This window comes from Danio rerio, chromosome 18, assembly GCF_049306965.1.
Source record: "Danio rerio strain Tuebingen ecotype United States chromosome 18, GRCz12tu, whole genome shotgun sequence".
Lineage (NCBI taxonomy): Eukaryota > Metazoa > Chordata > Actinopteri > Cypriniformes > Danionidae > Danio > Danio rerio.
Window position 1 is genome coordinate 2,355,671 of NC_133193.1, and position 15,472 is coordinate 2,371,142.

General features: G+C 36.8%; 1 protein-coding gene across 5 annotated transcripts in view; it reads left to right on the plus strand.

Moving 5' to 3' along the window:
• Positions 1–5,568: 5,568 nt before the first annotated feature.
• Positions 5,569–15,472, plus strand: part of kctd15b (potassium channel tetramerization domain containing 15b) — a 49,535-nt gene continuing 39,631 nt past the window's right edge. The window contains exons 1-2 of one of the 5 annotated variants that reach the window (XM_073929032.1): positions 5,569–5,791; positions 13,043–13,450. In XM_073929032.1, coding sequence (XP_073785133.1) covers positions 13,248–13,450 — 203 coding nt within the window. In that variant the 5' untranslated portion in view covers positions 5,569–5,791; positions 13,043–13,247. 5 annotated transcript variants of the gene reach the window in all.

A 15,472-nucleotide genomic window follows, 5' to 3' on the forward strand; every position in this document is an offset into this window, starting at 1 on the left:
AATTGCTGCTGGTGCTGTTTCCATACCAGATGGTGATGCAGCCAGACAGGATGCTCTCCACAGTGCAGGTGTAGAACGAGCGGAGGATGTGGGGGCTCATTCCAAACCTCGTGAGACGCCTGAGGAAGAAGAGGTGTTGTTGTGCCTTCCTCAGCACTGCGTCTGTGTGGGCAGTCCATGTCAAGTCCTCAGCGATGTGGACTCCAAGAAACTTGAAAGTGCTGACTCTTTCTGCTGGTGTCCTATTGATGGTGATGGGGGTGCGTTCTCTATTCTTTTGTATAAGAAAGAGAAACTAGGGATGCACCGATATGGAATTGTTTACTAGTTTGATAACCAATATCTCTTTAGATGAAGATGCCGATATATTATTTGATAAATATGGATATTAATCTTTCAACGTTTTCAGCATGAATGCAGAAACAGACGGCCAATATATCAACTAAACATATCAGGCATATTTATGAGCAATATCACACGAGTAGCAGTGCAATTGCATACCACCAGTTATGATATACAGCCATACTGCACTGCGACTTGTGTGATACTGTGTTTATACAAGTTTGACAGTCACAGCATAACCATGTATACAAAAAAGAAAATCAAACAAGGAGTCTCAAAAACACTTTTGTATGAGGAACTACTTTCTTCCGCCAATCATTTACATCTGCATAAGCAGAAACTGTTGCTACTTCACCAATGTCACTTTAAAGCTAGTATTTGAATGATTCTCTAGCGTAATGTCCAGTGTTGGGGAGTAACTAGTTACATGTAACGGCGTTACGTAATTTAATTACGAAATAAAAGTAACAGTAATTCGTTACAGTTACTGAGGAAAATGTGTAATTAAATTACAGTTACTTTTGAAAATGTTAAAGATTACAAATGGGGTTACATCTAATATTTTTCTTTAAAAATCTGGGATATGTTGAATAATATTAATCTATTGCTTTGCCTGTTTTTGATATGCGATGCCTTGATTTGCGGCGAAACCACAAGCGTAAATCCCAGGGGGAACATCTTCATTGTCTCCCTCACCGAATAAAATATATAAATTTATATAAAAACGCACTCTCTATTGTGAATAATATATGTGTGTATGCCTAAAATAATTGTCTAAGTAGAAAAAAAAACTTGCATTTATTATTTAAAACGCATTTAGAAAGAGTTTGCCCCCGCTTCTTCATAGTGGTTTGACCCACTGCCTCCAGCGCGTCTCACCTACTCAGGCTGTCACACACAGACACACAAGTTAGGTGTGCGGCTACGGGTCAGTGTTGAATTTCAGTAAGTATGGTGTATTAATCACATTAAATAAAGCGATTCTCTTCAATGTAGTTGATTCAGAATCATTCATAAATTAGTTGCGGCAAAAATGCTGATTACCGATGTCCATGAATCGGCTGTATTTATATGTATGGTTAAAATTACTCATGTAGTTAACGTTTGCTTGTTAACGTTAGCTTGTTGCATAGTGCACTGCAAATAATACGCCAAAGCCGTTTCCCATGCATTGTTTTCATTTGTGACGACTTGACGTAATGTTAACTTTACATTAAAAGTCACAATTAGCATATTGTTTAGCTGTGGATTTGCTAAATGAGCACTGTGCTACATCCAAACTAACCCCATTGTATTTTTTGTATAATCAATTTCAGTTCTGTTCTTAAGTGACTAAATTCATTTAAAATATAAAATGTCCTTGTTTTTATTGTTGTGTTTATTTTTATGATAGTTTTTCCTTCTTTATGTAAAGCACTTTGAATTAGCATTGTGTATAAAATGTGCTACAGTATGAATAAACTTGCATTGCAGGGTCATGGACTAGATAAAATGATTGAGGTAAAGTTGGTTTTATATTCGCACATTCATTCCGTGACTGCTCCATACACAGTTTACCATGGTAATTTGAATATTCTAAATTAAATCCCATGCAAGTCTGACTTCAAAACAACATTAATAATAACAATAATAATAATTAATTTTATTTGTATAGCACTTTTCCTACATACATGCAACTCAAAGCGCATCACAAACAACAAACAGGCATTGTAAAAAAAAAAAATGTATAGACAAATAAAGCAAAATATAAACTCGGATACAAGCATACATGTACACGCATATATGCATACATCTACACAATCACACACAATATTCATTACATACATGCACACACCTTACATACATATATACATAAACCGACACAATATACTTAAATTGCATACACTTCACAAACTGTTACATTCATATGCAATTTAAAAAAGGTGCGTCTTAACAAGCTTTTTAAAAACATCAATGTTGGGGGATTTTTTCACTTCATTTGGGAGACAATTCCAAATTTTTGCAGCATAGTGACTAAAAGAAGTGCCGCCAGATCGCATCAGATTTACAAAGTGAAATTCTAAAAGTCGAGCACTAGAAGAGCGTAGCAAATGGTTTGGATTATATTTTGATAAGCAGTCAGAAAATTAAGGTGTCATGTAGTGTAGTGCCTTATAAACTAATAAAAGAATCTTAAAATCTGTTCTATTAATGCTGGTGTGATATATTCTCAAGTCTTTGATTTCATTAGGACTCTGGCTGCTTTATTTTGTATCAGTTGGAACGTCTTTATAGAACCTTTAGGTAAACCAGGATAATATTAGCACTATTAATTAACTGTGAACAATGCTGTACTTTGATGGTTGTTGGCTGATAATATGATTTTACTATTTAGAATTTCTAATGAATACTCTTCTGAGATTATATTATTAATGAGAGACTGGAAGTGCGAATGTAAAACCAACTTTACCTCAATGATAAAATGACAGAGAAAAGGAAAACGGACATAATATCATTTTTCAGTGCAGCAAAACTCCAAGTTCAAAAAGTTGACATATTAAGGCTATTTGGCTTTCAGAATGAGTGCTTATGAAAATACTAATGTCACAATATCAATCACAGGAGAAGGAGAAAGAAATGATTGAGGAACAGGCAGAGCAGGGTCACTCAGAAGTACAGTGTCAGGTAACGGTGTTGTGCTTTTTTGAAGGGATAATGACAATTCTTTTAGGGGTGAACAATTTTTTTTTTGAGATTCTACCAGTAAACAGAGCTATTGTAAGGTTACACCTGCTTGGTATAAATGCTTGAAAATAATTTAAATGAAAATATACATTAGGAACTTAAAAGTAATCAAATGTAATTAGTTACTTTACTTCTGTAAAGTAATTGAAAAGTAGTGTAACTTATTGCATTTTAAATAGGGTAGTTTGTAATCTGTAATCTATTACATTTCCAAAGTAACCTTCCCTACACTGGTAATGTCTAAAGGGATGACTTTTTAAGATTATAAAGCTGAACAGCATGAAATGCCATCAGTCTACAGCAGGGGTCATCAACTTTTTGAAAGGTACATATTTGTACTTAAAGGGTTCTTATGAATACCTCATTGTACATAATAGTACCTAAAAAGTACAAAAGTGTACCTCTTGAAATTTGTAGGTACTAATATTAACCTTTGAAGTACCAACATTTACCCTTTAAGTACAAATATGTACCTTTCAAAAAGGTACCACCCCAATGACAGCTCTCATACCTTTATTGCTGAGTGTATGTGGTGCTGTGGTTGAACTTGTATCACAACATCAATAAAGGAGAAGTTATATTTCTTACATTTCTACTGTACATTTCTAGGGTAATTTACATTTCTATTGTAACCTCATGCACATTTAAACATTCATGTGTGGTGTTGGCAAAAAGAAAAAACTTCAGTAAAGTGTCCTTTCTTTATACATTGATGCGTCGTGTTTGTTTATTTTTGAATTGTGCATGGACATAAATAAAGGTTTTGTTTATAAATAAATAAAGATTTTGTTATATATATATAGGGTGAATTTGGGTAATCTGGGACATTGTGTAATCTGGGACGCCTAAGCTTATGTGTGTTTATTTCTGTTCTAACAAAATTTAGGCAACAGGACTTTTATTATAAATTTAGCATGGACTTCATGTGAGAAAAATCACATGACTTCATTGGGGTATTCCATAGAGGGGGGGCAGGGCACTTGTCAATCAGGAAGCTCTAATCAAAATTGGACGACAAGGTCAGTGACATAGGATTCTGACTAGATTAATGTTAAGGACATAAACCTGTCATACATAAGACAATATTCCCAATTGTTGTTAAATTATGTTTGTGATCTATTCAAGTAACAATTTATATATATATATATATATATATATATATATATATATGTTTTTTATTTTTTTATTTATTTTTTTTTTTTTACACACACACCCCATATGGCTCTTAAAAAAACCACATTTGATTAAAAAAAATCTGAAATGGCTCTTTGCTGAAAAAAGGTTCCTCACCCCTGTCCTAGGCCATTTAGTGATTTACAGACCAGTAATAATACTTTAAAATCTATTCTGAATGTAACTGTGAGCCAGTTTAAAGACCTGAGGACAGGTGTGATTAAAAACCTTTTAAATATTATAATAATTAAAAGAGGTCATTAATATTGATATTGACTTTATAAATTTGTAAACTTTTTGAGAAAATAGTGTTTATACTGGACTTTCTCTAGACGCAAAAAATTGTTAAACATCACTTTAAATGTTTGAAGAATCATAATTTTTGAGGAGGGCTATTAATTTGGTTTTTTACTGTGTATATTTAGTTTTTTTATAACATACACTAAAGTGTGCAACTGTGGTTCCCCCAAACCGACACTGGCGGGCGCCAGATATCAGGAAAAGCCTCCTCCTGCATCATCAGTCAGTCCTGCATGTGAGAGCTCCAGTAATTACGGGTCTCAGCGCAACATCAATTATTCACAGTTATTTACACGCAAATAAACAAACATTCAGATAAATAAATAATCCAGTACCTGCGCGGGGCCGCTGCGCGCAGCTGAAGCCCGACACAACTGTCTGTATTTGTTTGCCTGCCCGTTAAATAAATGAAAATCCAGCTCGAGAAGTGTGTGTGTGTGTGTGTGTGTGTGTGTGTGTGTGTGTGTGTGTGTGTGTGTGTGTGTGTAGGGGGAGATCCTGGAGCAGACGCCTCCATCTAGCCGTGCGCAATAATTGAAATGGCGCATTTGGCCGCGGGCGCACAGTGAATGATGTCCAGACGTCATTCGCTTTTAATGGCCTTCAGGAAATTTGCCATTACAATTCTCGCAGACATTAGAGCGCGGAGAGGAGTTGCCTGAGCGCCGCGTCCAGATTTCGGCGTCGTAAAAAACAACACGCGTCTTTTTATCGCCACTTTATCAACAAGTTCTCCGCCGCAGCGCGCGCGCGGAGAGACACACACTCTCTCCGACTCGTTCAGGGGAAGGAAAATGTGTTGCCTTTGTGAAAGAGCCTGGGGGAATATTACATCAGACGAAATGACAATGATTAAAATCAGCCTTTCTGCCTCTCCAAAGTCTCAGGAACGGCGCGGTGACACTTGCCTGATGCGTAAACCGTTATGCGCCCAACTTTAGAGCTATTTTTTTTCCAGCTGAAACAATCAAGGAGGGGGGGAAATATCAGGTTTGCATCTGTTCCAATGAGTGTGCTCGGGTTTGAGTTAATTGTCCTCTAATCCTGTGTGGCCCCAGAGGCGTTTGCGCAGCCCGGAGCCAGAATTCTTCTTTCGGCTCTGCTCTGATTCAGAGACGGATTATTGGCTTCCTTCTGCCCATAAGCAAAGCAGCAGATTCGCCGTGGCCAAAAAAGCCTGATACACACACACGCTTGTGTTGAGAAATAAGAAGATCAAGAGGGGGAAGGAGAGCTCGGTCTCCTGGAGAAGGTAAGACAGTCCTGCGCGCGTTTGCGCTCTGAACGCGTCCACACAACAGCAGCGCTGCGCTTTAATGCAGTTTGACGGGGTTTTTCACTCCAGACAGGAAGGGAATATAGCTTTTTCGGATAGAAACTTGAGCGAGAGACGCGAACATTCATCTGGGAGCCGATTGATCCGAACTCCGGACACCTACGATGTTTGAAACGGTACCGTTTCCTGTCAAATCTCACCTCCATGTAGACTAGATCATTGATGTGATGCTGGTTTATTTTGTGTGTGTGCTGCGCCGTGACAACGCGTACCAAATCGCGTGCGATTTTCAGATTTCTAACCCTGTTTAAACAGCCTCCAGGCACTGAGAGTCTGCTAGCTATTATTATTCGCGGGATACACATGCATGCATGCATATGCCTCATACCTGAAGCTTTATCGCTGGGAGTGAGACGCCATGTTGTGAAATGATCCGAATTGAAGTTTTAACCCGTAGGGCACCGACCTAAACTGATTTCATTGTATATATCCAAGTTTTCGCCGATCTCTCCTCCATCGTCGGTTTCACAGACAGTCCGCCATTAAGAGTTGAACACAAACGTGTTTATTTGGGGACTGAATGGAAAGGAGAGTCTCGAAGTTTGACTGCTAACAATATGTGCTAGGATATCTCACCGAATAAAGCTAAAAGTAAGTTTTTTTTCGAATATCAGTACACAGTAGGTTCCCATCTGGTGATTTATATTTGGGAACCAGTTCCGTTTTAGGGCTATTTATAGCTGCTACTAACCCTCCTGAAGAGATGAAGCTCAAGAACGCTTTTATGAAGTATAAATGATGAAAACGAGTGTTTATTTAACACTTAAATGAATGTTGAATGACAGTGAAACCGTCCCAAAGTTAAGTATCTGAACTGATAACTGTTATAAAACGAGTTTAGACTACTCAATGAAGCTACAGGTTTAATATGGATTTTCCAGCTCAGTTTGCATGGATGTAAGCCCCCGTTTAAAGTGATAGCTCACCCAAAATGAAAGTTCTGTCTTTTACTCAAGTTTAAATGCATTTTTTTATTTATTCATTTATTTATTTTTGAACACAAAGATATTTCGAGGAAAGCTTGAACCATTAGCTTCCATAGTTTTTCCTCATCCTAATATGATTTTTGATTTTATTAAAACTTTCTCACCATTTAAAAAATATTAATATTACAAAGGTACACTTTACTCAAGCTGTTTTCTAACTATTAGTTCTCCATTTTAACAGAGCACAACATATCTTTATAAATCCACACATTTTCTAAATCTGACATTCTTATAAAAAAAAAATCAAACTTGACTGTCACTTTAATTAAACTCTTGGCAACCTTCACCTTCTATCCTTTCTTTTCTTGTTATGTAAATTGCCGTTTTGGCTTTTTTTTACAACAAAATTTATAATTAGTTTTTGTCATTCTTTTCTTTTCTGCAAATTTGAACCCAGAAATGAAATCATCCTACTATGGAAGTCAATGCTCACAGGTTTTCAACTTTATTTAGAGTTCATCTTTTGTGTTCAACAACAAATAAAACAACTAATAAATCTCTGAAACCTCACTCAAGGTGAGTTAATAGTGAGTTTGTATAGGCTGGGAGCTTTTATATGACAACCTAATACTAATGCTTAATGTTATGTTCTGAAATGTTATTCATGCGTATATACACAGTTAAATTTGAAGATTATTTTTATATATTTTTTTATATTTCCCAAATGATGTTTAACAGAGCAAGGAAACTTTCACAGTATTTCCTATAATATTTTTTTTTTCTGGAGAAAGTCTTATTTGTTTTATTCCGACTAGAATAAAAGCAGTTTTAATTTTTTAAACACCATTTTAAGGACAGAATTATTCACCATTTAAGCTATTTTTTTCCGATAGTCTACAGAACAAACCATCGATATACAATAAGTTAACCTAATTAACCTAGTTAAGCATTTAAATGTCACTTTAAGCTGTATAGAAGTGTCTTGAAGAATATCTAGTCTAATATTATTTACTGCCATCATGGCAAAGATAAAATAAATCAGTTATTAGAGATGAGTTATTAAAACTATTATGTTTAGAAATGTGCTGAAAAAAATGCTCTCTGTTAAATAGAAATTGGGGGGAAATAAACAGAGGGGCTAATAATTCAGAGTTCAACTGTATTTAATTAATATAATCATAAATTAAGCATAATTTTTAATATCGTTGCACTAATTTTGACCATCTTTTCCTGTGACATGTACTTTACTCTTCTACCTGCTCCCTCCTATTAACAAAGAGAGAGAGAGAGAGAGGCTAGATCCAACCCACTGTATTCCCTCAGCATTAATATCTGGGCTTTTGGTTACAACGCCTGTAGCTATATGGAGATGAGGGATAGCTTCATATGCCAAACGTCTTAAGTCTTTTTTTTTCTTTCAATGGAATCTGTAATGTATCATCCTGCTTGTGTATTAAATGAACATTAGTGCTCAGGGCTTGGTGGCAACACCCTGGAAAATTCTGCCGCCCGCCTGGAGCCCATCGCCTCCAGCGCTGAAACAGAGCGAAGCCTTTAACAACCGCCTTCTGTTTACCATGTATGGTTAAAATAACTGGCGCACAAATGAGCCACTGCATGGAGGAACTTGTCGTTGAAATCCCTTTGAACTCCAGGTTCACAATGGAGCCGTTCTTTCTTATGACAACTGGAATATGTGCAGTCGTATTTCCATGAAGCATATGTGGCCCTGCGTGATCTCCGGGCGTTGTGAGGTAAAGTTTTGACTTGCATAAACAAGCCTTTGGGATTGGGCAGAGTAATAAAAGACCATCTTAAGAAACGCAGATGGTAGATTTATGTGTGAATGCTTAATTCGGATTCAGAGATTTGTGCATTGCTGCTTATGGGAGTTGTTCATGCGTGTCAAATGCATGTTAGAATTGATTGACATGCGTTTGTTTATGCATTCATGCATTATTGTCTTGGTGAAGTTTGCATAATCTAACATAAATGCTTGCCTTTGTGATGGTTATACGTTTTATTTTGACATGTTTAGGCATGAATGTGAGCTTGTGTGATATTTTACTAATGACAAAGACCTGATTAAGATGCTTGATCTCTGTCTTAAAGCAAGATTCAGGAAGAAAGTGAAGCGGATTTGTGTTGGTGTGTGTGTGAACAGTTGGATTTGATGGAGGATATTTTTGCATAAGTAAAGCTTTATGTTGAGTATTTGCTCCAATACTTTAGTATAATTAACACCTTAAAATGGAGAGTTTATAAAGTAATTTGTGTGTGTGTGAACATGTTTTGATTCAGATTCGGAGGTTTGTGCATTGCTCCACACACGGTCTGTGGGTTTATTTCGAGCATTTGCACTATAAGTAAAGAAAAAAACAATCTTAAAATTAAAAATGTGCAGAAAAGTAGAGCAGAGTTCAGGTTTCTGTATGAAAAGACCATCTTAAATTGAACGCAGATTAGAGCAGAGTTCAGTTTTCTGTGTGAATGCTTTTTGATCCAAATTCAGAGGTTTGTGCTTTGCTTTGCATACAGTCTGTTGATTTATTTTATTCATTTTATTGTATGTAAACAAAAATACTATCCTAAAATTAAAAATAAGCAGATAAGTAAAGTAAAGCAGAGTTCAGGTTTCTGTGTGAATGCTTTCTGATTCAAATTCAAAGATGTGTGCATTGCTTTTCATACTGTCCGTAAATATATAATCTGTGCAATTGCACTTAAGTTATAAACTGCATGCCCAAATGCCACACCAAACATTTACGTTGACATGCATTTGTTTAGAATACCATGCAAATATCCTCCAGAACTACTCTGAGAAGTGCGAGAACTCAAATTGCTCAAAAAATGCATTAATTATTGTGAGTCTCGCTGTGTAAGTCGAGCGATCATAAACCTCACAAAAAAAAAACTCACTAAAATTCAGATTTGTGTATTGCTTCTCATATGGACTTATTTGAATAATTTCACTGTAACTTAAAAAGACAATCCTAAAATTAAAATGTGCAGAAAAGTAGAGCAGATTTCAGGTTTTCGTATGAAAAGACCATCTTAAATTGAATGCAAAGTAGAGCAGAGTTTCTGTGTGAATGCTTTTTGATTCAAATTCAGAGATTTGTGCATTGCTTCTTAGAGTCTGTGAATATAATCTGCAATTGCACTTAAGTTATAAAATACATGCCAAAACTGTACACAAATGGCATGCATTCATTTAGAATACCATGCAAACATTCTCCAGAACTGCTCTGAGAAGTTAAAGAATCCAAATTGCTCCAAAAAGTGCATTAATGATTGTGAACCTCACAGTGTAAGTCGAGTGATCATAAACCTCACTAAAATTCAGAGATTTGTGCATTGCATGTCATATAAGGATTTATTTGAACCTTTTCACTTGCAAGTAAAAAAGACTACCTGGAAGTTAAAAAAAAGCAGAAAAGTAGAGTAGAGCAGATGTCAAGTTTATGTGTGAATGCAGTTCAGTTTCAGAGATTTGTGCAGTGCTTCTAAAATCTTTCCAGTTACACTTGTAAGTTATAAAATGCATGCTAAAACTGCACACCAAACCTTTACATTTATTTAGAATATCATGCAAATGCTGTCCAGAACTACCATCAATCAACATTGCTCCCAAAAAAGTGCATTATTGTGATTCTGACAGTGTGTACAGTAAATGAGGGGATCGTGAGTCTCACTACTAAATCTCACTGGTTTGAAGGTCTGTGCATTGCTTTTCTTCAAGTCTATATGAATTTCATCTGACCATTTGCTCTAGTAAGTGTAAAATGCTTGCCAAAACCTTTACATTGGTGTGCATTTATTTAGAATATCATGCATACGTTTTCCAGGATCCTCATGAGAAGTAGTACAATGCAAAAAAAATGCTTTTCCTACTTAGATTTTTTATTTATTTTTTGTCTTGTTTTTAGTCCAAATATCTAAAAATCAAAGAATCAAATCAAAAAGCATTTCCTGGAAAAGCGAAACATATTGTCTTGTTTAAGAAATAATATGTCAAGATTAAGTGAATCTTTCCTTAAAACAAGTGAAATAATTTTACGTCAAAAGGAAAAACAAGATTGTTTTTGCCGAGTACTTACCTTTTTTTATGAGAAGTGAGGAAAAACTCACTTCATTTTGACGCATTATTTCTTAAAACAAGACATTTTTTTGCGTATCAAGAAAATGTTTCTTGATTTTTAAAGTTCTGTGATATTTGGACTGGAAACGAGACAAGATCTAAGTAAAAGTATTTTTTGCAGTATAAGTGTAAAATGCATTCCAAAACGAGATGAGAGCAACTTGAGAATAAGTGCATTAATTATTGTGAGACTCACAGTGTAAGAAGAGTGATAAGCCTCAATAAAATTTGGAGATTTGTGCATGGCTTTTCTTAACGTCTATGAATCGAATCTGAGTATTTGCAACAGTAAGTGTAAAATGCATGCCAAAACTGCACACCAAACCCTTACGTGGGGATAGATTTAATTAGAATATCATGCAAACCTTCTCCAGGACCACCAGAAGAGCAATTTTAAGATGAAATGCATTAATGATTGTGAGTCTGGCAGTGTTGAAGTGTAAAGTTATCATGAACCTCACTAAAATAGATTGGTGTATTACTTTTCTTAAAGTCTGAGCTTTTGCAGTTGCAAGTGTGCAATGCATGAAAAAAAGTCACACCAAACTTTTAAACTAGCATGCATTTAATTAGAAGATCATGCAAACTTTCTCCAGGACCACTATAAGTGCAGGAATGTTAAAAGAGATGAGCGTAATTTAAGATTAAGTGCATTGCTTTTCATAAAGTCTATGAATTTAATCTGAGCAGTTGCACTAGTAAGTGTAAGTGTAGCACAGCAAACCTTTACACCAACATGCATTCAATTAGAATATCATGTTAACTTTCTCCAGGATCACCACAAGAGCAATTTTAAGATGAAATTCATTAATGATTGTGAGTCTGCCAGTGTATAAGTGTGGAGTGATCATGAACATCACTCAAATTTGGAGATTTGTGCATTGCTTTTCTTAAAGTCTATGAATTTAATCTGAGCAGTTGCACTAGTAAGTGTAAAATGCATGCCAAAATGGCACAGCAAACCTTTACGTGGGGATGCATTCAATTAGTATATCATGCATACTTTCTCCAGGACCACCTGGAGAGTAATTTTAGGATGAAATGCATTAATGATTGTGAGTCTGGCAGTGTAGAAGTGTGGAGTGATCATGAACCTCACTTAAATTTGGAGATTTGTGCATGGCTTTTCTTAAAGTCTATGAATTTAATCTGAGCATTTGCTTGTGTAAGTGTAAAATCCATGCCAAAACTGCAGACTAAACCTTTAAACCAGCATGCATTCAATAAGAATATCATGCAAATCTTCTCCAGGACCACAATAAGTGCAAGGATGTAAAAAAAATGAGCGTAATTTAAGATTAATTGCATTACTTTTCATAAAGTCTGTGAATTTAATCTGAGCATTTGCTCGAGTAAGTGTTAAATGCATGCCAAAATTTCAGACCATACCTTTAGACCTGCATGCATTTAATTAGAATATCATGCAAACCTTCTCCAGGACCACAATAAGAAGCAAGAATGTTAAAAAAAAATTCATAGTTTAAGTTTAAATGCATTGCTTTTCTGAAAATCCATGAATTTAATCTGAGCATTTGCTCGAGTAAGAGTAAAATGCATGCTAAAAACAGCTCAGCAAACCTTTAAACCAGCATGCATTTAATTAGAATATCATGCAAACTTTCTTTAGGACCACCATGAGATGTGCAAGAATCCAAAAAGACATGAGAGTATTAAAGATTAAGTGCATTGCTTTTCTTAAAGTCTACGAGTTTACTCTGTGCATTTGCTCGAGTAAGTGTAAAATGCATGCCTAAATTTCAGACCAAACATTTCCATAGGCATCCATTTAATTAGAATATCATGCAAACTTCACCACGAGAGTCATTTTAAGAGTGTAAATGGAGTGATGGTGAACCTCACTAACACCGTAGTTCAGAAGTGATGCCTGGTGTTTGACGTGAACGCGCACAATGCCCTCGTTTCCCAAATGTTCAGATTGGTTGCTGAAGTGTCGGAGGATATCACGTCTAGCACATAACACGACCTTTAATTAGAAACTTGCCGTTTTTTTATTCCCCCCCCTCTCCTTCCCCATCCCCGCGGGCGAACACCTCGCTTATATCTCTCTCTCTCTCTCTCTCGCTCGCTCTCTCTCTGCAGCGTTAATAAACATCCTTGTATCCTACCCTCGGGCTGCACCAGTGAAAAGATGCAAACATACTTCATTAGAGCCGTGGCAATAATTTGTAAGCTAAATACGCGATGGGGCAGATGAGAAAAGGATCTGATAAAGAGTCGCGCAGACGCTCAAGGTGGGAGAGACGCTGAACGCAGCGTGAAGGCAGCGGCAGCATCATTTTTCTCCATGGCTTTCCCGTTTGTCTGCTTCCAGGAAGGGAGAAGCATGTCGCGCCTGTCTCTGACCCGGTCTCCGGTCTCTCCTCTGGCCGCGCAGGGGATTCCTCTGCCGGCGCAGCTCACCAAAGCCAACGCGCCCGTGCACATCGACGTGGGCGGACACATGTACACCAGCAGCCTGGCCACGCTCACCAAATACCCAGACTCACGGTAAGACCTCTCACCTCACTCTCTCTCTTGCTCTCTCTCTGTGCGTGTGTGTGCTGTTACGTAAAAGTGTGCACTCAGCAATGCATTCAGAAAGTTGTGTGTATTTATGTGCATTATGACTTGTGTGTGTGTGTGTGTGTTGTGCATTTATTTGCATTCTAGAAAACGTTTCTGTTTTAAGCTTAAACCCTTAAATAGTGGGAGGTTTTTATTTCAGTATAAACTCTTTCAACTAAGTCTCACTACACTTATGTGCTGTTTGTACAGACTACTTATTTAAAATGAGCTGAAACAAAACATTTCTTGTGTGTGTGTTTTTTTTTTTTTTAAACAACTTAATTGTTTGTTGTTCAGTCCACTTAAATTGGTGAAACTTACTAAGTTAACTTGAACCTTCAGGTTGTCCCAACACAAATTGTCACCTTATGCTGAGTTCAGACTGCATGATTTTCAGAGTAGTCGTGTCACAGATGTTTTCACACCGCTTGACTCTCTGGGCTTGCGTTTGGTCGCTGCTTTGTTTACACTGCAAGATGGATCGCCGACAGGGACATTCACATTGCATGACTTTACTATAGGAAGAATCGCCGACTACTTCGTGTTTTTGGCTGTGAGACGTAGTTTGGACGTCGTATATCTTTTGTTATTAACTACATAATGAGAAAGAAGCCTTTAATGGGGTAGAACATGTACATGTTTGCTCACCTGGGTTTGAAGGGAATTAGCCATTTCTCCTCAACGTTGATAATAAAATAAGTTCTTTCTGTATGAAACGTCAAACAGACACGGTTGCTCCTGAGTCCTGTCAAACCTCCACTAGTTTTTCCTCCATTTCGTGGGTCCAAATAAACCGAAAAAGAGCGCTTTACTTCTCCCCCAGCCTCCCGCTGGCCTGCAGCAGGTATACGCACACACAAGTGAAAGCTGCTCTCTCATTGGCTGTAGGCGATCGCTGATGTTATTTTCAGTCAAAACTCAATTCACACGGCGTGATTTGAATCGCCGACAGCTCCAGATATTCAGCACGCCAAATATCTCACAGGCATCGGCGACTCATCTGCGATTCTTTCAGATCGCGTCTTTGATAGTTCATACTGTGTGATTGTCACTCACGTGCACGAGCAGCGATTTGCCTGTGATTTCAGGCATTTGTCGGCGATTTCTCAAAACCTGTCGGCGAGCTAAAATCACGCAGTCTGAACTCGGCATTAGAATTATAAGGTTGAGCAATTCCAGCGTGGATGTGACATTTGCAGTAAAAACTCAAAACATAAATTCACATAGAGTATATGTTAACATTATGTTGAAACGTTGGTTTATATTTTCCAGAACAACTGACCACGGAGTTAAGGAACCAGAAAAATATCCATCTGTAGACATGTTTTGTATTTTAAATGTGGAAAATAAACTTGCGTTATGGATGTGACAAAAAAAGCCTGCCGGTTTACAGTACACAACACACTTTGTAGAAATTCTGTGTATTAAACTGCACAACCCAAAAGAAACAATAATAATCAAAAGGATAAGAGTCGGCTCACTATAAAACAACAATGATTGGGTTTATTTTATTTAATATTTTCACATTTATGAGGAAAAGATGTCGTTATGGATGTGACATGTCTCCGTTATGGATGTGATGGATGTGAAATTGCCACTTGTGTGACTTTGGTTGATCAAATAGAATAGTTTGAAAACACTGACAGATGCATTTTTGAGTATTTCTAAAGTCCTGTAAAATACTTGCTCACCCAAAAAACCCAGAAACTGTTTCCTGTTTTTTGGTGAAAACTTAATTTTTTTTATGGCAAGGTTGACTTTGCACGGAATTGCTCGGTTCTGTCTGACATTTTTGTCTAAATTGAGTTATTCACATATTCTTATTAAATGACATCTTATTTACATTATGTGATGTTCTTGTTTAAGATGTTTACATTTTAGAGTGCTTTCACACCTGTGAATCGATTCAGTTGTTCCGAAACAGAGATTAAAATTGTTACAGTGTTGCTCTTTGCTCTTGGAGCG